The sequence below is a fragment of the Colius striatus genome, chromosome 6 (assembly GCF_028858725.1).
Source record: "Colius striatus isolate bColStr4 chromosome 6, bColStr4.1.hap1, whole genome shotgun sequence".
Classification (NCBI taxonomy): domain Eukaryota; kingdom Metazoa; phylum Chordata; class Aves; order Coliiformes; family Coliidae; genus Colius; species Colius striatus.
The window spans coordinates 2,461,644-2,484,989 of NC_084764.1; the positions used below are offsets into that span (position 1 = coordinate 2,461,644).

General features: G+C 44.1%; 1 protein-coding gene across 4 annotated transcripts; it reads right to left on the bottom strand.

Annotated features, from left to right (window-relative positions):
• Window positions 1-1,028: 1,028 nt before the first annotated feature.
• On the bottom strand, window positions 1,029-22,373 carry VPS39 (VPS39 subunit of HOPS complex). Of its 4 annotated transcripts, none has more exons than XM_061997911.1 (25): window positions 22,093-22,373; window positions 20,505-20,570; window positions 19,199-19,263; window positions 18,398-18,440; window positions 17,297-17,391; window positions 16,018-16,116; window positions 15,261-15,320; window positions 14,929-15,112; window positions 14,296-14,416; window positions 13,842-13,962; window positions 13,028-13,157; window positions 11,805-11,947; window positions 11,121-11,264; window positions 10,459-10,600; window positions 10,092-10,178; window positions 9,429-9,502; window positions 8,719-8,817; window positions 8,359-8,476; window positions 7,766-7,894; window positions 7,209-7,311; window positions 6,262-6,307; window positions 5,601-5,750; window positions 5,301-5,435; window positions 4,260-4,351; window positions 1,029-3,158 (listed from the first exon to the last, which is right to left on the bottom strand). In XM_061997911.1, the coding sequence occupies exons 1-25, from the start codon at window positions 22,163-22,165 to the stop codon at window positions 3,083-3,085; spliced, it is 2,595 nt and encodes an 864-aa protein (XP_061853895.1). In that variant the 5' UTR covers window positions 22,166-22,373; the 3' UTR covers window positions 1,029-3,082. The 4 variants fall into 4 exon arrangements, 3 of the variants coding, with proteins under 3 accessions (XP_061853895.1, XP_061853894.1, XP_061853896.1); XM_061997910.1 differs by having other exon boundaries at window positions 15,228-15,320; XR_009818915.1 differs by lacking the exon at window positions 4,260-4,351 and adding an exon at window positions 4,384-4,539 and having other exon boundaries at window positions 3,071-3,158; window positions 15,228-15,320.
• Window positions 22,374-23,346: the final 973 nt, after the last annotated feature.

Genomic DNA, 23,346 nt, shown 5'->3' on the forward strand with positions numbered 1-23,346 from the left:
ATCTAGAAACACTGCTGACAGCCAATTTGATATCCAAATAGAAGCCACGTTTGATGTTGCCTAGCAGGCGAAGCAAACAAGGCAGCGAAACCATAGCAAAACGTGAGGCAACTAAGATGGCAACACACCTGGAGACTTCTACTTGCATTACCATCCCCAGAGTGGTCAAGGTAGATGTGTATCTACATTAATTCAGTTGGTTTTCTGTAGGCAAACGTGAACAAATGACACCATCACCAACTACACTAGGCAGTACTTCAAATGTGTGTAGATATCACAAGGGAGCCCTTTTGTCCCCCCCAGTAGCAGCACTAAGAGGAGATGCAGTGCTTCATTAGCAGAGATGAAGGTTCCAAAGGATGATCTCAAGGATTCTGTTTGGTTTGGGAGGGTTTTTTTGGTGGGTTTGTTCTCCTGCAATCCCAATACACTCAACTGTCCACAGAGACACAACACAGAGACAAAAGTGCTGATAGCTCCTGTTTCTATTGAATGGGGAAACTGAAGGTCTGCATTCTATTTCCACACTACACTGGTCTATGACAATTCAAGGAACTTCAAACCTGTGACTCTAAACAGTTCCTGACTTGGTCACACAGAGCTCAACATCCCTCCCCACCCCCACAGCTGCATCCCCCCACTCCAAACAAACTGTTGTGGGTAGTTTCAGTGTTCTCTAATAAGCACATATTTAATGGCACAAGACTTGCAAAACCTATTTTTCAGAGGGAGAATACAGAAGTGGGTTTAGGACTTTTTTTTTCCCTGAGAACATTCCCAAGCAAACTATAAACCTGGAGGTTTAAAAGCCAAAGTTGAGAGGCAATGACAGCTCTCACGTGACATGGCTTTGAGTTACACTTAGTAAAGCAGGAGTGATGTTGGGAGCCCCTGGCATTGTGTCTGACTTACCTTCTTCTGCAAGGACTAGTATATATGAGGTAAGGACTAAGATAGATATAACTTAAAGAAAACTATCATCTACAGCAGCCCAGAGAAGCTTAACTGCACAAGGACTGAAACACACACTGGTTCACAACATTTATTACAATCTATTGCCTTAGATAGACCTGCTGCATGGTCAGTAAACCCAAACCACACTGTGAGGACACAAACCACATCTCTGTGAAAGGTATGTCATATGTTGGTGAACAGAGGCACAACTGAACCATGGAACTAAGAGCATGATGAAGATCCTTTATATGTGATTGGAGCTCTCCTGGTAGCAGCTAAGGAAGTACATCAATATCAGAGGAACAGTATTAAACACAACATAGGTAAGCAATGTTTTTATATCTGTATACAAAGAGCACAGGGTCTTTTTAGATACCCCTCTTCCATTCTAAAAGACCTGTAAACACAACTCTCTCTAAATCATCTTCCCTCTGTACCTGAACAAGTATATAAAGATCTATACAGAATGTGCAAACCCAGTGTAAGTATTTTTAGGCTCTCTTCTTAAATAGAAGAAATACAAGGTTAAAAACATTAACAGCACAGACTCCCTCTACCCAGTCTCTGCAGAAAGACAGCAGAATGAATACTGCCCAAGACATCCAAGTACAGAAGCAGCAAAACAAGAATGAGCAACAAATGCAAACACGGGTGGAAAACCCAAACAGTTATCAAAGGAAACTATTAACACTGGCCTGTGAAAGTGAATCAGGACTCATCAACCTAGAGCAGATCTGCTCCTATAAAACCAAACCATAACAATGGCTTAAATAAACCTCAAAGTTAACCATGGTCCAGTTACCCCTTTAGGCAGACAGGCTTTATTCATCTACTTGTGCATTAAGAGGTGATATCTGGTAGTTACATGCCATGCTCCATGCTGTTTAACAATTACATATGCGAGTATTGCTAGACCATGATGTTAGGAGTCCAACAGCCCCTCTTCTTTGCTACTGCTGCCTCTTCATTACCACCACACAGATTCTTTCTGCATTGATCCATCATTTTAATATCCCTCATACCAATCTGCTATAGATAGTGGAAAAATAAGTTAGACAAAAATATTACAGCCTACAAGAAGTATGGTACAATCAGCTTCTCATTGTTAAGTTACTCTTGGGCCAGAAGACTTAACAACAGTACCAGTCTGAGCAGAACACAGCTCTAGAGCATTTAAAACAGAGATATTGAAACAGTCTGGATTTTACTTCAGTGCTGGAAAGTGAACCAGAGACCAGAGATGTTATGTACACAAATCTCAAGTGTAGTCTAGAAGCTCAAGCAATCAGTTCACTCCCTTCAGAGGTGGCTTTACAGGGTCTTCTTCACTTTTCAGTGTGAATGCAGATGTGAACTTCTTAGAACAGTCTCTAAGCTTCCACTAAGAGTGAACATGTTCAGTGCACACAACACACAATTCAATTTACAGCTCTCAAACTGAAGTAAACAGGGGGAAAAAAATGCTTACTACTGCTGGTACCTACTGTTAGTCTGAGAGTCTTCTGTGGAACAACTTCTTACCAGAAGGTCAGCTGATAACACAGAGTAGCAATGAAAAAAGGTTACTTTGGCCAGCAATTAAACATTCCCATTACTGAAATGAAAGTCAAACTGTATTTCCTAGGTCAAGAAATAAACACAGAAGCCTTCTCTATGCCAAAGCCCTGGCGACCTCTGTGCAGCACTGATACAGCTGCAAAGACTTCAAAGGAATTTTCTTCTTTTGAAGAACTACTTACATACAAAGCAAAACAATCCCAAGGTTGGCACCCTAAGGAGGTAAGTTTTATAGTAGAACTTGTGGTGAAGGCCCAACAGTTGTCTAACAACTCATTCGCAAGGCTGGAGTGCAATACAAAACTCACTACAAAAACCAGTTTCTAAGTCTTCATCCCAGAGTACTGAGAGGTCCAGTGTAGTTGCCAGCACTGTAATAACGTGTTTAAAGTCATTTGCCAGTAAATGAACGTTGCCAGATCAGCACAGTCAGTCCACAGGTAACAAATGTGTGTAAGAGAGGCGACGAGCCTCAAATATCCCAGAGCCTCAAATATTCCAGAGGTGCCAACTTCTCACGCCGCCAGTTCCCAGTTCCGTGTGATTGTTGGGGTAAGTGACCACAACAAAGTCAGGTGTCCAAGGTGTTGACTTCTTTGGAGCAGAAATAATGCACAACTATTGCATTAGGGTATCGAGCAAATGCACTGTAAAGAGACAGGAGACAAAAATCAACCGTCAACACAAACAGTTCTCCCTGTTCCAAACACAACATCCAAGTTGTGGGGAGTCAGAAGGAGTTGAGATGACAGTGCCACTCCTCATTTAAATTACAGCCTGAATATAGTCTGGATAAACACCAGACAACAAGAACTCTAGGGGTTTTTTAAGAGTTTTGGTTTCATTTCTATGAGCACAATTTACCTGGAAGTCACTGGTACCAAGTTAAAGACTGGATGACATGCTGGACCTTCAAAACCTTGTTGGACTTGAAAGAGTGTTAGAAAAATCCCTGGCCAACCAAATCAATCCTGCAAATGCAGCTTTCAGTTATGATGCTACACACTTAACAGCAAGAAACATCAATATGCACAGAAGTATATTTAGGTCTATGCCCATTGAAATGGTGTGGATAAAGAACCTTTCCCTATCATTGTGAATGTTGCTGATATCTCAGAAGGGTTCAGACATCAACAAAAGAAACTGAGACATTTCATCTGACTCCAAAGAGGTTAAAAGAAGTGGAATAGAACTTGCATTCTGTACTAACCCAACATTGCCTACTGGGAATGGCAGAAGCCATTGGCCCCTGGGTATCAAATGAATTTGTTCTACCTTTAGATCATTTAAAACAACGAGGCTACAAAATGTAAAGCAGACAGGGAAGCACAAAGCCATCAGATATACAAAGTTATTTGAGATTCTTCACATCACCTTTCTTAACTCCAGCTGAGAAGCAGGTAGTAGCCAGCATTGTTAGCCAGCATTCTAAATTCAGTAGGACAAGTGATTTGCTGCCTTCTAGAGTTGTGAAGTAAGAGCTCTCATAAGTTTCTGAAAGGATCTTATTCTCCTTTGTTGAAAGGAGGATTGAACTCTTGCAGTGAACTTCACTGCCTAAAGCTTTGCTCTTTTCCCAGGCACCCAAGTGTTTCATGCAATCTGTAATTCAAACACTCTTTGAATGTCTCCCTCGTGCTGCTCTTCTCTCTGTGTACACACACGGTCCAAGTTTTGCAACATTCTTTAAGTGTACAAGATTCATATTTGACTCCCTTTCCCAAGCTCTAAATTATAAGCTCTCTCACCTGTTACCTATCTTCTTTTTACATACAGTGCACACCTTCTCCTCTGTAATAATGCACTTCACTTGCTGATGCAAGATCCGCTCCTCCTGGACCTAAACAAGAAGGATTACTAAATGAAACTTACCCAAAAAGCAATGCCACACCACAGCTCCCTTCTAGTCTGGTGACTACTTTTCTGGTGTAATTTTCAGTGGCTGTATCATAGAGTCATACAGTGGTAGGGGTTGGAAGGGGCCTTTAGAGCTCATCCAGTCAACCTCCCTGCCAAAGCAGGTCCCACCTAGATCAGGTCACACAAGAACACATCCAGATGGGTTTGGAAACCTCCACAGCAGGAGCCTCCACAGCCTCCCTGGGCAGCCTGGGCCAGGGCTCCCTCACCTCAGCAGGGAAAGAGCTTTTCCTTATGGTTAAATGGAACTTTTTGTGTTCCAGCTTCTTCCCATCACCCCTTGCCCTGTCACTTGTGACAACAGAAAAAAAGTGCTGCCCCATCCTCTTGACATGCACCTTTCAAGTACTTTTAAATATTAATGAGGTCTCCCCTCAGTCTCCTCCAAACTAAACAGCCCCAGGTCCTGCAGCCTTTCCCATCTTGGTGGCCCTGCGCTGGCCTCTCCCCAGCAGTTCCCTGTCCCTGTTGAGCTGAGGAGCCCAGAAATGGACACAGGACTCCAGATGAGGCCTCACCAGGGCAGAGTAGAGAGAACCTCCCTTGACCTGCTGCCCACACGATTCTTGATCCCAGGCTGCCATTGGCTTCTTGGCCACGAGGGCACGTTGCTGGCTCATGGTCAGTTTGCTGACAACCAGCACTCCCAGGTCTCTCTCCTGGAGCTGCTCTCCAGCAGGTCACCCCCAGCCTGTCCTGGTGCAGGGGGTTGTTCCTCCCCAGCTGCAGGACTTTAGGCACATCTATTAATTTCAGGTGCATTGCAGCACCATCTAGAGGACACATTCTATATAAGGAACAGTTCATTTAAGTACTGAACACCTGTTTTAAAGCATCATTCCAATAAATGCAAGGTGGGAGGTCCTTACCCTCAGAAACTCTGCATGGAGAAGATTCTTGAGCACCTGATTAAATCTCTTCTTCTGAGCATTTTCTTCAAGGACTTTCTCTAAGAAGATTCGAATCTCACTAATCTGTGTATTTGCTGGGAGTAGGTTTATTGCCTGCAGCCAAATACACTTAGTTAGGAACAAATAAAGAGAAGAGAATAAAATAGAATAGAAATTGAGACATTTATCCTGACAGCACTGAAACCTGCAGGCTTGCCTCTACCAGTACCTTCTGTCATTTTGTGCCAATAGCACAGAGTACTTAGAAGTCTCTCTCACCTTGGTGGTATCCAACTTGCTGTGATGTAGTTCCAAAACCTGCAGAGCAGCCTGCAGGTTGGCTTGAGGCTCCAGCACTTCCATTTTGATTGGTCCCAGGCAGTGAACGCTGGGTGGGGAGAGATACATCCGGAGCAGGGACAAATAGACCTGTTGCACACAAAAGGAAAGTTCTGAAACCACTGCTGCATCCACACCTGACAGTGCTGGCAGAACCCAGCAGCAGTGCTAGGAAGTTATACCCATGGCATTCAAAATTCCCCCCATTTATCTTACATAACTCATTCATAACCTTTAGGAACCAATACTTCATTGGTTTTAACCGTGAACTTTTCTATAGGTGTTATGTGGAATAAGCACACAGGGTTTTTGTCTTCTGAGTTCCATCAGAACTCCAGCTACAGAACATGTGCTCAACTTCAGTGACAGTGCAACATCCTCAACAATGAAAAGCAACTTTAGACAAATTAAATTAAACCAAACAACCTAGTAATTCCTAAACCCCAAGATCTTATACATAAATTATCACCCTCACAGAGGTTTTCACCTTCACAGACACTGAAAAGGTCCATACAGAGCAGAAACTTCATACCCTCACATGACATGAACAGTCCAACACATCCTTACTGAAAAGGAAAGCTGCAAAGATGAAGCTACTTACATCTTTGTTGCCATCTTTGTTTCTGTCATAATGTTTATGGCAGTAGCTAGAAGAGAGAAGAACCACGTTGAAATGCAGGGGCACTTCAGGAACCCAGTGAACACACATGACAAATGCTTTCATTGCAGAAGCCAGCCCAGATAGGTGACTCTGCATCCAATTCTGATCAGTTGATCAAGTCACACAACAATATCACACCATTTACTCTGCACTACAATGCTGACAAGAGGGAGGTTTTGTGCAAGTCTCTCACTGCCAATCAACTGGAACTTAGGTTCTGCATTGGAGCTTTTTAATTCACTGCCCCACAGCATAAAAATATATGTGCAGACATATCTAATTACTGTATCTGAATGACAGAGAGAGAGAGAGGTGTTCCTTACTGCATACCAGAGTTGAATGTCCTCTAATAGGCATTTGCTGGAACTAGCTTTAAAACAAGCTATGTTGAACATGCCTGAATGTTCAGATAGACCTGCCAGTATCAGTCAATTCTACTTTCACCTTTAGATTCACTCAGAAGGTTCCCTGAGACAATACATCTAGGAAAATGTCAGATCTCTGCCAGAGAGGACTCTGCTACCTGAAGGAGTTTCCTTTTGCATCTGGGCTAGTGAATGTCTCTCCAAGAGAAAGGAAACAAAACAACATACAGAATGTCTCAAGCTAAGGACAGGTGGAAACAAAGAACTCATTGATGACAGTTATATTGCTCTGAAGTATAATGACAGAAGAGCATGAAAAGTTCAATCTCAAGGGGACAGCATCTGTAATGAAAAGATACCTGGAATAGCCTAAATGTCAAGAAAATGTGGCAACTTAAAAGCTCCTGGAGACTTACAGCACTCAAGCTCAGCAAACAGCAACATTTCACTTCACATCCTATCCATAAGGCTGTGAGCAAACTAAGGCTTGCAAGAACAAAACAGAGAAGAAGAAAACCTTACTTCTCAGCCATGTTGGTGTCCTTCAAAATATGAACATAAATAAAGAGAGCTTGCTCGTGCTTCCCCATCCGTCCCAAGAGCAGAGCACGTTCTTCTAGGAGACCTAGTAACAGCATGAAAGGTGAGTCAATAGCTACACAGATGAACAACACAAGCTCCATTAGAGACCAGGCTAACAGAGGAAACTAAAACCTGTAGTCTGAGCACAGGTTGCAGTTGCACTGAGACTCTACCTCTACTTCACACTTGCCTCAGTAACATTTTGTGAATTCCTAAGTAAACTTAAGAAACAATAAGCTTCGGATCTATTGAGCAATTTGGGCTCATCAAAAAGTTAGGCTAATTAGTTAAGTGGTGTGAGACACAAGGTCAACAGTTCTGGGAATCCTGCAGAGGGTGTTAGACTCAAACCCAGGACTAATATACACACCAGTGGCCTACAGCTATAGATACAGCCCTCTTTTCTGTTTCTTTTGACCATGTTGCTACAGAAAATGAGGTTTTGCTGTACAATGCAATGGCCTAGGGTTTAATTAACCTACTGAAGCTCAACTCACCATCAAAGGGGAAGTCACTAATTAGGCGACTGGGTTCATACCAGCTTGACTTCTCCAGAAAAAGCAACAGCTTCTTCCGATAATCTCCCAAGTCTCCTCCCTCCTCTCCAGCAGGCACTGGAGTTTTATCTATATGGAAGAAAACAACAGAAGCTCCAGTGTTGCAACTGTATCACAACACTAGGACACAGAAGATCAACAAACAAATCACGATGAGGAGAAAGGAATGCTGAAGAAGCTGTTACACGGGCTGAGATCCTGGTGCACCTGCTACATGAGCTCCTTCAAACCCCTCAAGTAGCTGGTTAAACAGCAGACTGAGTTATTCAAGACCCTTTCCTAACCTGAATTCAGGAAGCAGTAGCTGCCATTTCACTTCACCACCACCAAAGTGTCACCAGGTCCCTTAAGCTCTCTAGGGAAGCAATAAACCAGACTTCCCTACAAATGCACAGCTTCCTGTCTCAGTTCCTTCATCACTTGGGATACCTTCTTCTCAGTGAGAGCAGGGAAGGCTTAGAGTAATACACTGTGAAAGCTTCCCTGTGCTGTCACATGACCCTGGTCTTGCCATCAGAAAAGGTTAAACATACCTGCAGGGAAAGAACTGAGGTATTCTTTCATTAAGCCCTGCACTTTCTCACAGTACAGCTGGATCAGACAGTTGTGAAAGTCCGCACCGGTTTCTTCCCAGACATGAATGATGTGCTCCTGCAAATATATGGTCAGCTTCAGTTGCAGACACTTCTTCTGGGAAGTAACTTGTTCTAAGCAAGCAACAGTTCCACCCTTTATCATGATTGACTTCAGGATGTCAGGTCCTTGAGCATTCTTTTCTTAGCACAACTTATGGCAAAGCAAGAACTCTGACAGCACCAGGCCCTGGAGAACTAAAGCCTTGGATGTAACATGTTGCACCCATTGTAATGCACTTGTAGAGTTTGTGTTCTTACCAGATAAGGAATAGTCAAGCTTTTAAAGTTCTCTATCAAGAAACTGAGCACTTTGTCTCGTGGCAAAGCTTCCACCTCTGGCAGGTCTTCTGTAAATATCTGTCAAACAAAGTTTTGTTCACAGAATGGTGAGAGGTTTTACTTGCAGCTGAAGTGCCACAGTGTATTTCCCCTGATGCCCAGCACATCCTCTCATATGTCTGAAGAGTAAGCACAAGTAGTGGGAATGAAAATAAACACAAGCAGTTTATTCAGGCTCTCGGGAAGTGTTTCATATCTGAAAGGATTAAGAAGCATCCCCACTTCTACCTTAGTTAACACTCTTCCTGCACAGTGCTCATCTCTCAAATAGAGTCAATTTTATATCCAAGAAGAAAGGGGAAATAAAGGCAAATTGACATTTAACATTCAAATACTCTGTCAGGCTCTTGTGCAAAAAGCATGGCATCAACAGCTTTAAATGTTGGGTCAAAAGTTCCCAGCTACTTGTCACCAGATCAGGTATTTCAAGAATGGAAAAGCATAACAAAGCTGAAAGGCTATCATGCTCTTATCTACTGCTCATCTCACCACAGGACTGAATACAGAAAACCTAAGTTCCATATTTAACTGGATTTAGCATTCACATATGGTTTCCTACACTGAGTTCTCCCAATTCCAGCCACTGCACTAAGAATCTCAACAGCGAGGTGCCTGTTGACCACACTCACCTTCAGTCCATCTTCAGGGAAATCTCTTAGTACCCAGACAGAGTAGGAAAATACCAAGTGCAAATTCTCTGTGCCTGGAATACAAAGAGCAGCAGTGCTCAGTGCTGACATCTGAAAGATCTGTCTACTCACAACACAAGCCAATACTTTCAGAGCCAGCAAAGCTTCATTTACAGGAGGAATCCACGTTGGTTTCTGCCCCATTCAAGTCAGGCAAAGCCCACATTCCAGGCTAAGCCACAATGTCATCACTTTGTAAACATGACTTGAAACACACAAAGGAATCAAATGCTAAAGAACCACCAAATGTCAACAATTCAGATCAAAAACGAGCTCAGTTGTCTTATTCTGAAAGTCTACCCTTGTTTTAACTAGGGTAGAAAAAGCACTCTGCTTTTCTCTTGTGTCATTTCCTTCAGTCCATTCCCAGCCTGTCAGTCTAATGACATAGAGCCATAGAATCATTTCAGCTGGAAGAGACCTTTAAGCTCAAGGAGCCTTTGTCCCAGCCCTATCAACCACTAGACCATTTCCCTCAGTGCAACATCCACCTGGCTCTGAAACCCCTCCAGGAATGGTGACTCCAGCAGCTCCAATGGTTTCCAACAAGATACTCAAGAGTAACACCTTCATAAAAAACAGTTTTCATCTTGTCATACTCACCCAAATGCTGCAAATACTGCACTGTCCTCTCATGGCCCTTCAAAGGTGAGTTAGCTTTCTTGGACTGATCCACCAGTACCTGCAATGCTTTCAGAACCACAAAAAAGGTTCATTGTTTTGTGATCAACAAGCACCATTCCAACCTCAACCACAGAAGAGTGCATTTTCCCTGTTCTGCTACCAAAGACAAAAGAGTTTTGTTCTAAACAAACAGACCAACCAGATAACAGCAACAAACACCAATTTCATCACAAGACAGATCCAGAAACAAAGTCTCTTCAGAATATTGCCTGCTCACTGGAAACAAGTTAAGACTCAATACCAGGAGTACATGCTCCTATCCTTTCTCTCCCCACCACATACTTACCTTTTTCATGCAGACCTTTCTTCTCATACAATATGATCAGCTCACTATATTTATGTGCCTTCTTCAGTACATGCTCACTCTCCTCAATATGGCAGTGATTGTTCTCCAGGCGTAGCAACGGTGCCACCAGCGCTACATTTGTCTGCAAGCAGAAAGAGAGCACTTAGGCTTAGGAGCTGTGTATTAGAAGGATGTTTATGGCATAATATATGAGCTGGAAGGAAGCTTTATAGCATAAGAAATGACAGTTTAACATCTTAGGGCAAGGTCCATCTTCAATTGCATAACTGAAAGAAAGAAAGCCAATATATGAAAGCAATTGCTCTTCCAGAACAGAGGTCAGCATTGTTGATAGCAAAGATCATGCTCTCCTGCATTCAGCAGTACAAGGCAACACAAGAAGAATGCATTAGTACTTCAAAATATAACAAGCATGGCCATGTCCTTATGATAGAGGCAGTGATCAGAAACAGACATATCTGTTTTAAGCCATGCAACTACTTCCTGACCAGTCCACAGGTTGTTTTTAGATCCAAGACAGACAGCTCTGTGTGAATTTCTGAAGTAGCTCCTTATCCTCCTTCTTCAAATGTTTCAGCCTGAAATTCCACCAGAGCCTGCACAACAAAGGAAAGGCCTCTAGAGCTCAGGCAGACACTCACATGGAGGTAACACTTCAGCAGAGTGGTATCAATGATTTGTAGCAGCTTCTTTTTGGATTTGATAGTGGGAGTTCCTTCCATGAGAGGTGAGGTACTGGATTGATGGTCAGAATCATTCAGCTTCTTCACCAGCTGACTTCTTTTCTGCAGGACATCAAATGAAGTTTTAACAGGAAAAGGCAAAGTTATAGTTTTGCAAGATGTCCAGAGTGTTGAGAAATCAGTCAGAAGGAAACTTAACCTGAGCAGAGATGTTTTAGAGAAACTGAGACACATTTAAAGCATCTGGTGTTTTAGGTTTTGAACTACTAGGCACAAAAACTACCCTCGTCCAGACACAGCTTGCTTTCAGTCTAATAAGAATGGCAACAGAGCCATTCGGATTCCAGTCACAACAGAATAGAGAGGACAGCAAATGACAGTATCCACTAGCTTTTAATCCATGTTTCTGTAGTAAATTTTGTCCAGGCCTCACAATAGTCACATGTGATGTCTGCACATATCTGTGGGGCACCTCACATCTTGCCCTGCTTTCTCAGGACCTGCTGCCACAGTTTCCAACCACGAAGACAGCTCATTTGCTCTAGAGCTGGAGCAGGTATACTGTGTCCCACCCAAAGTTAACCAAAAAAGTATGCTAAAACTGAGTAACTCTGCTCTAAATACAGACAGAGGAGGACTCACTTGAGTTAGGTAGTCTATCAGAGCTAAATGTGCCTTCTCCAGCTCTGCCCCAGACAGTCCTGGCAGGGGGTTGGGATACTGGAGCTGTTTCCTGTAGTCTGTGGGCAGGAGGTCAGGATACAGACCCATCACATGAGTGGGATCTAAGCAAAAAGAGAATTAGTATTAGCAACCATTCACAACATTATTCTTGCCAACTCTTCCATGTATGGAACCTTTCAGAAAGCTTAGCTTTCCAACTGAGCTGTTTGGAGGCAACCTGTGTGTCCACAGGTTTTCAGTTAAGAGGAAAACAAGAAAGAAAGAAAAAGTTTGTGTACTACAGAAAAACAAAAACAAGACACAAGAAGCAAAAGAAAGAGTGTTTCAGTGTCCAAGCACAGAAAGTTCCAGCTTGTGTGCTTGGCACACCTGAAAGACAAACTATAGCAATCCCTTTACTGTTTTCTTAGAGAATCTCAGAATGATCAACTCTAGGATTTCAAGGATGAGTAATATTGACAGATCTACTGGGCTTCTGAAAGAAGAACTGAACAGCACTGACTGCAACTAATGAATATCCATTTTCAGAGTTTAAGTGCACTTTAAATTACTGCCCTCACATTTAAATTCAAAGTATTTTGAGCTCTCAGTCCTTTTCTTTGGTTGCATTTTTTGTCAAGTAAATATGATGTTGAGCATCATCAAAACTAGTACAAATTGTAGCTTTAAATGCACAAGGGATGTGCTGTCACCAATGAAAGAATCTCAGCCTTAAGAACTACTATATGGTACAGCCAACCTTCAGATGTTCAATTAAACAGGAAAGAGGGTTAAGGGTTCTCAGTTCAGCTCAAGACTAAAGATGCTGCAAATCAACAGATGTTCCTTATTTATCATTCCAAGTGGGGCTTTTGGCAGCTGCTGAAATCCCCAACTTCAATCTCCAACTACACAAGGGTGTGTGTACATGCTATGTACAGCCAACTGTACAAATATGTACTTCACAAAGGGTAAATTCATGATTGAGTTGATGGGCTGAATTAAGCACTACAACTAGTTTGACAAAAAAAAAAGGAAGCTAAACAGCTGCCTAAGCTATCTGTCCTTTACAGGGGACTGGTCTGCAGAAGACACCACTGTTTAAAAACAGGAAACAAACAAAAAAAAGCCCACACAATGGTCTGTGAGCTTCATTTAATTCATCCTAACCTAATCATCTCAGTGCCAACCCAAGCACTTACCTGTACCAAGCTTGGCAAACACTTGCATGGATTCATCGAAGCGCTTCTGGCAGAAGAGGTTGAAGGCAAAGAGGTTCTTTATGTGGTGAATTTGTTGTCTCTTCTCACTGTCTGAATCATCTTTCATTTCCTGCACACACACAAATTAACAAACTTTAAGAACTCTTGGGCCTTGTAAAGAAGAATGAAACGCTCTATAGGAATAAAAGGTGATAACCTGGAAGGTTTGAAAGCTCCCTCAGGTTGTGTGTGCACTCATTCTATCACAGTTACTATCTCTTCACTCATTTGCCTTCTCAGTTTCAAGTTAGCAATACAAAACGCAATCAGTTAATTTCCATGTATTTTTACAGGGAGGTTCTGGAAACCAGAAAACCCTAAACCAGTAAGAGCAACATAACTCAATGTGCTGCTTCAGGATCCCTAAGAACTTATGTTTCTGGAGTAACATGGAGGGCAACTACACACAAAAAAAGGTCATTTGACAAAGCAAAACTGTTTGTAAGTGATCTGAAGACTTTGAAGTTAGCTGACTTCAAAGTCTGAAAGAGTGTAACCAAATAAACAGCTAAAGACAGATCATTTCTCACATACAAGATGATATCTCAACCAAAACCACAATAGATCACCACAGAGAAACGTCAGCACCAAACTAAAACTGAAGCTAAAAAAGGCCAGAGTTTGACAGCTTGTGTGAAGCGGACAGTAGGGAGGTTAAACTCTGGAGTAACTCCAGTCAAAACAGAAGTCAAACACCCTTCTGTGTACTTATGCACAAGTGATCTGCTGCAAACTCAAAAGACTGAGTACTTACTGCCAGCTGCAAAGCCAGCTCAAACTGCTTGTCCTGCAGAAGCTGCTGGATCTGTGTGGCTATGGACACTGGAATGAGCCTCCAGACGAAGTGATTGCTTGCCACATATATAATATTTGTCCTGCAAACAGGACAAGAAGGTCAGTTATGAAGTTTCATCATTAGGAAAGATTCAATACTCTATCCGAAAAAAAAAACCCCACTCCTGGTTTATACACAAATGGATCAGACACAAGAGCACTTGAGCAGTACTGCAAAGCAGAAAGGAAATGAATGTATCAACAGAAATTCCCAAAGGCACTCAACTCAAGGTTTGGCCTCCACCCAACACACTGGCTTTGATGCTACTTCTTAAGCCAAGGGAGTTAGAAAGCCTCTTCCTCTCCCAGTTTACGGGAGTGCTACCATACATTCAGACAGCCTGCCAAAAGGAAGAACCAGTTCTCCTCAATACCCTCCTGAGGTGATGAAGCGTGGTCTCTGCAGCTCAATACTCTGGACCAGCAGCCGGGGTTCAAACGTGCGGATCTCCACGTACCTTGGCAGAACAGCAATGATGTAGGGAGGCTGGTGTTCTAGTAGGGAAACAGTGAAACATATAGGTTGGTCGTTCTCAAATATGCCTTGAAACAAGCCATGACTTGAAGTAAAGGCCTCTCTTCAGTTTTTGTTTTAAAACATGTCCCTTTTTAGCTTATTACAAACAAAACTCAACGTCCAACAGCAATTTGCTTATAAGTAAGAAGCCTCATAGTCTATTCTTTCAACATCAGGAAGCTCTGTGGCACTCATGCCCAGAAGAACTAGAGGGCTTTAACACAACACCTTCCATTTCAAATCTTCTCCCTTTCACCAAGATATGCAATATGGAGCTGCTGAGGAGGAAGACAGGCATACAGACCACAAGCAAAGAAGGGGAAGAAACAACAATAAACATGTGAAACCTTCCCCAGAGTACAACTTGAAATGCTTCAACAACTCTCACACTCCAAACACAGCTAGTTTCTACACACCAGGAACATCAATGACTTTGTCACATACAAAGGAGTTACTTCCAGTTTTAAAGGAAGTTACTGCTAATTCTCACCCATGGCTATGGGAATATCTGTCCAATTTAAGGCACACTTCTGAGTACAGACTCCTTCTTCATTGAGCACAACTGTTAGGTCATCTTGGCCAACAGCAACTTTTCCATCTGCTACAGGAGCTACCAATGGTTCCAGCTGCTTCCCTGTGGGAAACAGTTCTTTGATGGACCCTTTCCCATCCACCTAGGATAATAATGAAAAGAAAAGTCATGTACTTTCAAAACAACCTTTATTTCAAAGCTGCCTAAGACCAAAGCCAAATCTTCTTCGAACACTCTATCCCAAACCACAGTCTTACCCTTATCAGGTAATAGTCCCTCTTGAAACCTACACAGATCGAGTTTTCACACCAGGCCATAGACTTGGGTACATCAGGTACACTGAAATCCCCCTGAAGAAAACAGGACAAAATGGTTAAAAGAGCTCTTAAAGGTGGAAAAGCAACAGTCAAATCTGGCAAAACAGACTGTAATAGACTGAAACTGCTGTTGAGACTGTAATCCCCCACCACACATGTCCAATCTATGCTGGTCAAGCAATGGCAGCATTCATTTAAAAGGCTACATTTGTGCACAGGAAAGAGATGTGCTCTGAGTTAGCTGGTAACTTCCTACCAGAGCAGTGTAACTGAGAATTCTTTACCCATTTCCATCAGTTCTTTCTATCATTCTGGTATTCCCTAGTGCATTTCCCTCTGCTTGTTCTCAGTAACTGCCTTCTGACTTAATGACATACCTGGAAAACTGAGCAGAAGTGGACTCACTTCCACAGTGTTATTGTTAGGTGTGCATCTATAGAGGTGGCACCCAACCACACTTCAATGACTTACAAGTGTACTACAACTAAAACTGTTAAAAGACAGAACACAGCCTTTGATTTCACTTCTGAAACTGTATTAATGCCATTCACAGTGATTTCAACAAGGCATTTTCACTTCTAGCTTCATGGTTAAATCACTGCAGAACCAACCACAGTCAATGCTTTTCAGTCAGTAATGCCTGTGAGTAACAGGGACTGCATAGGAAGCAGTACAGAGCAACTACACTCCCTGTTGAAGCATACTAGACTACAGAAGCAACACAACTCACCTGTAGCTCATGGAACTCTCTGTCCTTCCAAAAATACAGTTGTAGCTTCTTCCGCACCGCCACGCACATTCTCAACACCTCTTCCCCCTGTTTCCCCTGCTGTGAAAACAGACAGACCCAACTCATAGCCATTCATAAATAAAGAGGCAAGAAAGATAATGCAAGGCCAAAAAAATCCTCAGCCTGAAGCAAAGCTGGCAGCTGAAGAGCAGCTTTGTACATCCATGCCAGAAGGGTATTCCCTAAACAAGGAATGGAGGCAGGATACTTAAGAATTAACTTTGGCAGGGATTGTGACATCAAGGAGGAAAAAAAACCCCAAGTACCAAAGACATACACACACAAAACCAGAACTGGAGAGCTATTAGCCAGCCCTGAAGACTAAGATAAATAGCTTGACCTCCATGCAGTATGGGAGAGAGGGAGAAATGGACCAACACAAAGAATGTGTTACAGTAAAAGAGAACAGGACAGAATGAATAACTGTTTAATAGTCTAGTCTATTGGAAAAGTTTCCTGACAAGAAATACTAGCAAAGCTAAGTGTCTATACACACAAACAACAAGGGAGGCATTTTGGATTGGCCAGATTTAAAGATGCTTTGAAAGACATGACTGGTTTTAACACCTAGAGAACCCCAAGTACTTAGTAAAAGATATTTAATGCTAAACTCCCATGGGGCAAAGTGATATAAAGGGATCAAGAGCACCAAGCCACCTCTTCTGGTTATGAATGACACAGGTAGGCTGAAAACCTCACTTGGATAGAAAAGAGTCCACAGCATATGAACAGAAAACTGCTTATGCTTTATGGAACCTGGTTAGCCTGAATCTACAACTGTCCTGGGACTCCCTGGGCCAACACACTTCAATACAAACAAAAATGTAACAAAAACAGGGGTGGAAATGCTTGGTGAAAAGAAACACTATGAGCTAGCACACTGGCAATTTAAGGGAAGGGAATGGCTTTTAGATTGAAGATGACAAAGTTACTACAGGATAAAAATGTCTTGAAGATTTGTATCAGGAGGTTAAAGGCTACAACCACAGGAGGCAGAGGAAGATATCTTACAAAGCACAGGAAGGAAATTAAGCTGACTACATTAGAAACAGTTGCCTTAAGTAAAGCTTCAACACTCACTGGGTATTCAGTTTAAAAAGCACTAGTACCCAAGCAACTTGCAGGGCAAAATTAGCAAACCTAATCTGTACAGTAACATGAAATGTTATTCTTACTAGGAATGGCATGGACACCAGCCCTGCTGCCTTCCCCCTCTTACCTGAAGATCACAAGTGAAGAGAGATGCACCTTTTGCCTTGGAAACCGTGGTGATTTGTTGGAACGTCAACAGGTCATGAACATAAATGTTATTTTCTGTTTTAAACAAAACTCCAGTTACTATTCAATATTTGATCCATGGAGAGCTCACAGGTAATTCAAATGAGTTACCACAACTTCTGTTTCTATCCAAAGAACTTGTGAAACTAGGAGTAGCAAGAAAGGGAAAGAAATGTTTTCCCAGAAGCTGAAAAGCAAGTGCTAAGGCATGTACAAACACAACAAATGCAGGAAAGGCAATTAACACCAGCTTTGGTAAAGCTCCACGAAGGAACTGAGAACAGATGCTAAAACCAAGCAGAGGAAGTGGGAGTGGAAGGAACAGCAAGCAGACCAGAGCAGAGGAAGCTCATGATGGGAGACTGTGTGAACAAAGGCCATTTGGAAGTGATCCCTGCAATGAGTGGCAAGTGAAGGGCTGCAAACAGGGGGTACTGTGGTCACGCTTTGGTACGCACGAGGACGCAGGCAGCAGAAATCTACACATGCTGGAGTCGGAAGAACCGGGACTTGGACATCGTAAAGACAAGAGTACCAACAAAAGCCAAAACAAAAGAGGACACAGAAGATCATCAGGTTAAGCAAATCCAGCCAGAGACAAGCAAACTTAGATGGTAAAAGATCTCCATCTGTACAGAAGCTGAATTGGGTGTAGCACATCAAGCTTCAGACAAACAAGGCTGGATGGGGGTTTCAGCTTCTATCATATGGTGCATACACAGACATGACCATGTATGTGTATATACACCTGCTAATTCAGATAGACTACATATATACACACGTATATACACACATCCACACTTTAGTCTATGTATTTTTTCATTGTAAATCACAAAACTTAAGTGTTCATGCTTTGTTCTGGCTTCTGACAAGCAATCTGGGCTGCATAATGCTCCCTCTGCAAAGTGCAATGGCCCAAAATCTACACAATGACTCTTCAATGGCTAGACTACTATGCAGGTGCCTGAAAGAGGTGCCCCATTCAGCCCAGTAACTGCACTAAGAAATGCTCATTCAACATGAAAACGTTTTCCTCACTTACCTAATAAACTGACCAGAATCTTGAACTGTGAAACAACGTGAATCTGAAAGAAACAATTCCGGTAGTTACTCCGTTAACTAAACTCTGTTCGAGGCTTGATCATAGAGAGTGTAAGAAAACCCACCTTAAGATACTCTCAAAGTAACAAAAACAAGGTAGTTATTTATGCACAAGGCAATCTCATTCACCTACACACAGTTTTTACAAGACAGCACATGAGGAGTACAACCTAAGCTGGCAAAAGATGCTACAAGAAGCACGCTACTAGGACAGAAGTACTTTTAATAAGACAAGCAGGGAGGCTGTGAGGCAAGTGCTTCCCTGAGTACTGATGTAACCAGTAAGCAAAAGTTCTCCACAATAACAGAGAAGTAGTAGTAAGACTGGGAGCAGACAACCAGTTACTTCAGTTCTAACTTCCAAATAAGACGAATTATATTCACATTCCTACAACATTTTATCCAAGAACCAAATTACACATTACAGTTGGTGTTTTACCATCATTTGCACAAATATTCTCAGTCAGAGCACCTGAAGATTTATGGCAAACAATATCATTTCCATAGAAGCCAAAAATAAACCTCTTAGCTCCAATGATTTGCCTTCTGCTTTAGCAGCCAAACCAAATTTACTCTTGTTATGGGAAAAGTGGGTGAAACCACCAGGCTCTGCTACCTCAGCAATTCTGGGCAATCCTTTTGTTAAGCTTAAGCAGAGACTCCAGAAACACATTTGATATTTCATTTCTTAGCTGAAAGCACTGGAAAAGCATCCCCACATCAAGAAGATGTTACCTCCTACCTGCTGGATCTTTTTTGAGAAGTTCTTGTTGGATTTCTCTAACGTCACTTCAAATCGATTGCAGCCTACCAGAAAGATTGGAGAGAGCATGTGAACATAAGCTGTGCTTAAACTTGTGACCAAATATATCTTACACTAAACAGATAACAAAACAATGCAAGCAATCCTGCATATTTAACACTAGAAGAATGACTCTTCTAACATATCTACACTATCTTTTACTTAACAGCTAAATGCACCATAAGGTCTTCTACACAGTCAGGTGAAAACATGAATTACACTTCTTGTGCCCACCCAAGGGCCTCATCAATAGCTGTATTTTTGCCTTGCTGGTATTTTAGATTACAAAAACTATATTTAAGTCTATTGAAATGCAGAGATACAAAGACGCCCACAAAGACTTTACCCACATCAACCAAGTATCAGCAATTGAAATTGCTAGGGAGCACATTACTGCAAGGTAGACAAGGAATAAACACTACACCACAAGGGTTTAAAAGGAGTTTTAGACTTACAGACACTTTCTGATGACATAAGCTCTCCTGGCATTGATGCAAAAAAGGAGGAGAAATTTACCAGGTGAGATAAGACACTAACAACTCAAGACTAGCATGTTCTGACTAGAACAGACAGCCTACAAGTTGCAGATAAAGCAAGCTGTAATCAGTCTCCAGAAACCATGCAGCTATAAAAGATCATCTTTCCAAGAGCTGATGAACTTGGAAACAGATGTTTGGTTTCTGATTTCCTGTCCCATGCTACGTGACGTGACTGTGGGCAATAACAATCAGTTTCTACACAACTGCAGACAAATATAAATCTGTTTAGTGTATAGCTCTGGACTCAGGAGTGTCAAAGAGGCAGAGAGGAGACTAAATAAGTGCCAGAACTAGTTAGCAAGCATCCCTCTTCTCCATCCCTTCATGCTCCTGGACCCACTGAATGAAGTTGCTCTTCCACTAACCCAGCCCTTCATTAACAAAAACCAAACACCAAATCTCAGATAAACTAGCACACTGCCCTGCTTTTGCATGTTTGTGCCCTGTATTCACAAAAAACTACACCAACTTACTGCAAATCCAAGCACATGGAGACCTGATGTAAAACACAAAAGAGACTGGTACCACTTGCTAACTTTCTGGCACCTCTGATCAAAGGGCACATATCATTTACCACAGAAATATTCATTAAACCACGCTGGAAAGGATAACTAAACACACTCATGTTGACATCACTATAACCTCTTAAAGCACAGAAATAAAACTCATGTAATCAGCTTTTTGCACTGTTCTTAATATCTACTTACCTGTATCTTTCTTGATCCTATAGAGCAGAAGATGCCCTTGTTTGGTACCAACAAGGAGCCATTCCTCTACAGACAGGGGAGAAAAGGAGTTTCATTAGTTTCAGCTGCCCTTTCCAGCCAAGTTACATTTACCAGCACACTTGGGAACTTGTTTCAAATGCTAAAGGTGCATCTCTCCAATCATCTCTTTGGTGGAACTGCTCAGCAGCAGCTTTCATTCTCAACAGAGAATGGCCAAAGATCAAGCAGTAAAACTGAGAGTACAGCCTAGACATTACATCCCACTTGTTTACATAAAGTTAAAGAAGCAAACTGTTGTATCTTCTGTAAAACCAAGACAGGCAACAGATTTTTCTGTAGACATGACTATCTCCCAGAGTGGAACAGTGCCACAGAACAGGAACAACTGACAGGAACTAAAACAAGGAGTTCTTTGTGGGTTTGGCTGGTTGTTCTGGGGGTTTTTATTAGTGAAGTTTCTCTAGGTACTACCTGAAATAGCAATTTCCAGAAAGACAGGGGCAGCTCTGTTTAAGTGTCACTTGAATTGCTTGGATGACCAACAGTCATTCAAGACTTACACAACAGAACCTTTTCTTATACAAACTCTGTGACAGGGTTTCAAGATTCTCCATATTTATAGCATTTAGAGCATTAAAAAGGCACAAAATCTTTACTGGGTCATGCAATATGGCTGAAAACCTTCCTCCTTGCTGAAGATCACTTAGGAAAGAAGCATACACAAACATTTCTTTGCACAACTAGTATTCCCTCCTTAGCAACGACACTTATGTTTTAATGAAGCCTGTTTTCCTGCAAGACTTCTCTTTTAGTTTTGGGAAGACACAGACACAATACTGTCACATCCCTGGGGGTTTAGGCTTCTTTCTGCCTCAGTAAAATAAGTGCTTTTGTTCAAAGATAAAAGCCTAAACAAGGAATAAACTATCATGTTCTATACTCCATAGCATACTGTTGACATAAAGAAACCGTGTTTAAATGCAGCACTACTATTCAGATTCTGGTTTAGCTCATACGACAAGTTAAAGGGGTCTGATCCCAGTGTCTGGAGGTTTAACGAGCAGTTCTGTGCTGTCGTAGCACATCTGATGGAAACTGCTCAAGCTCTTTGAAAGGTTTTACCAAGCCTCACCATTATGACAGCCGGTGCAATCACCTGACCAACATCCCAAACGTTAACTTGGCCCCTTTTAAGGTAACTTCTGTTTACATACGGCTTCACACACACAGATTTTAAACCCGAGACCTGAACATACCAGCGGCTTTCCCAGTTAAATGTCGGTCAAAACATAAGAACGACTTTTAGCACAGCACTACGGCACCGGTAATCACGGCAGCGTCCTCCACACCGGGGCTGCTGCCGGGCAGCACCCCCGCGACTGGAGCTCGGCCCCGGCAGCCCCCCGCAACGACCCTCGGGGCGGGGATATGCCCCTGCGAGGCCGCCTCACAGCCGCCCCGGGGGCCGAGCAGCGCAGGCAGCACGGGCCGCCTCCGGGCCTGTCCGCCGCCGACTGACGGAGCGTCCCGGCCGCACAGCGGGCTCGGGCAGCGGCGCGGCTCTCACCCCAGGCCGCCAGGCAGTCGATCTGCAGCGGCAGCTTCTCCAGGATCGGCACATGCTCGAAGGCGTCGTGCATGGCGGCAGCTCCCTCCGGGCGCAGCTGCCGCAGGGCTCACCGCCGCGACACAGGCACACGCGGCCCGGGCCTCCCCCTCTGCGCGGCGGCAGCTGAGGCGCTCACGGATAGAACGGCTCCGACGGAAGCTCTGCCGGCTGCGGCCTACGGCTCCGGCCCACGGCTCCCCGCCCTTCCGGCGGCCCCTGCGCCCGCCCCGCCGCTTCTGCGCAGGGGCCGCCGCTGCCCCCGCCTCTACCCGGCCCCCGGGGCGGGCCCAGGCACGGTGTGGGCGGCCCCGCCGCTGTCCCCGCCTTTACCCGGCCCCACAGGGAGGAGCCAGGCACGGTGTGTGCGGCCCCCGCTGCCCCCGCCTTTACCCGCCCCACAGGGAGGAGCCAGGCACGGTGTGTGCGGCCCCGCTGCCCCCGCCTTTACCCGCCCCACAGGGAGGAGCCAGGCACGGTGTGTGCGGCCCCCGCTGCCCCCGCCTTTACCCGCCCCACAGGGAGGAGCCAGGCACGGTGTGTGCGGCCCCGCTGCCCCCGCCTTTACCCGCCCCACAGGGAGGAGCCAGGCACGGTGTGGGCGGCCCCGCCGCTGCCCCCGCGGGGAGGAGCCAGGCACAGTGTGTGCGGCCCCGCTGCCCCCGCCTTTACCCGGCCCCACAGGGAGGAGCCAGGCACGGTGTGTGCGGCCCAGCCACTGCCCCCACCTTTACCCGGCCCACAGGGAGGAGCCAGGCACGGTGTGTGCGGCCCCCGCTGCCCCCGCCTTTACCCGCCCCACAGGGAGGAGCCAGGCACGGTGTGTGCGGCCCCGGCGGGCCCGGGGCACCCGCGCCTCAGCGCCTCAGCCCCTCAGCGCCTCAGCCCCTCAGCCCCTCAGCCCCTCAGCCCCTCAGCCCCTCAGCCCCTCAGCCCCTCAGCGCCGGGCCCGCACTCCCAGCCGCACAGCACACGCTCTGTCCCCGCCCGTATCCAACAGCCTCGTGAGGGCTCAGGCACCAGCGGGTGAGGAGGAGACGCTCCTCGTCCCTGATATAACGCTTGTGCAGCTTCGTAAGGCCCGAAAAGGGGATAAAACAACAGCCGAGCAACGTAAGGAAAGACGATGAGAGCAGTCAAACATCTCCTGCCCGTCACTACCTTGTTTTGGAGGTCCTAAATTTTGCTCAGAGGAACTCGTCCTATGAACATGGC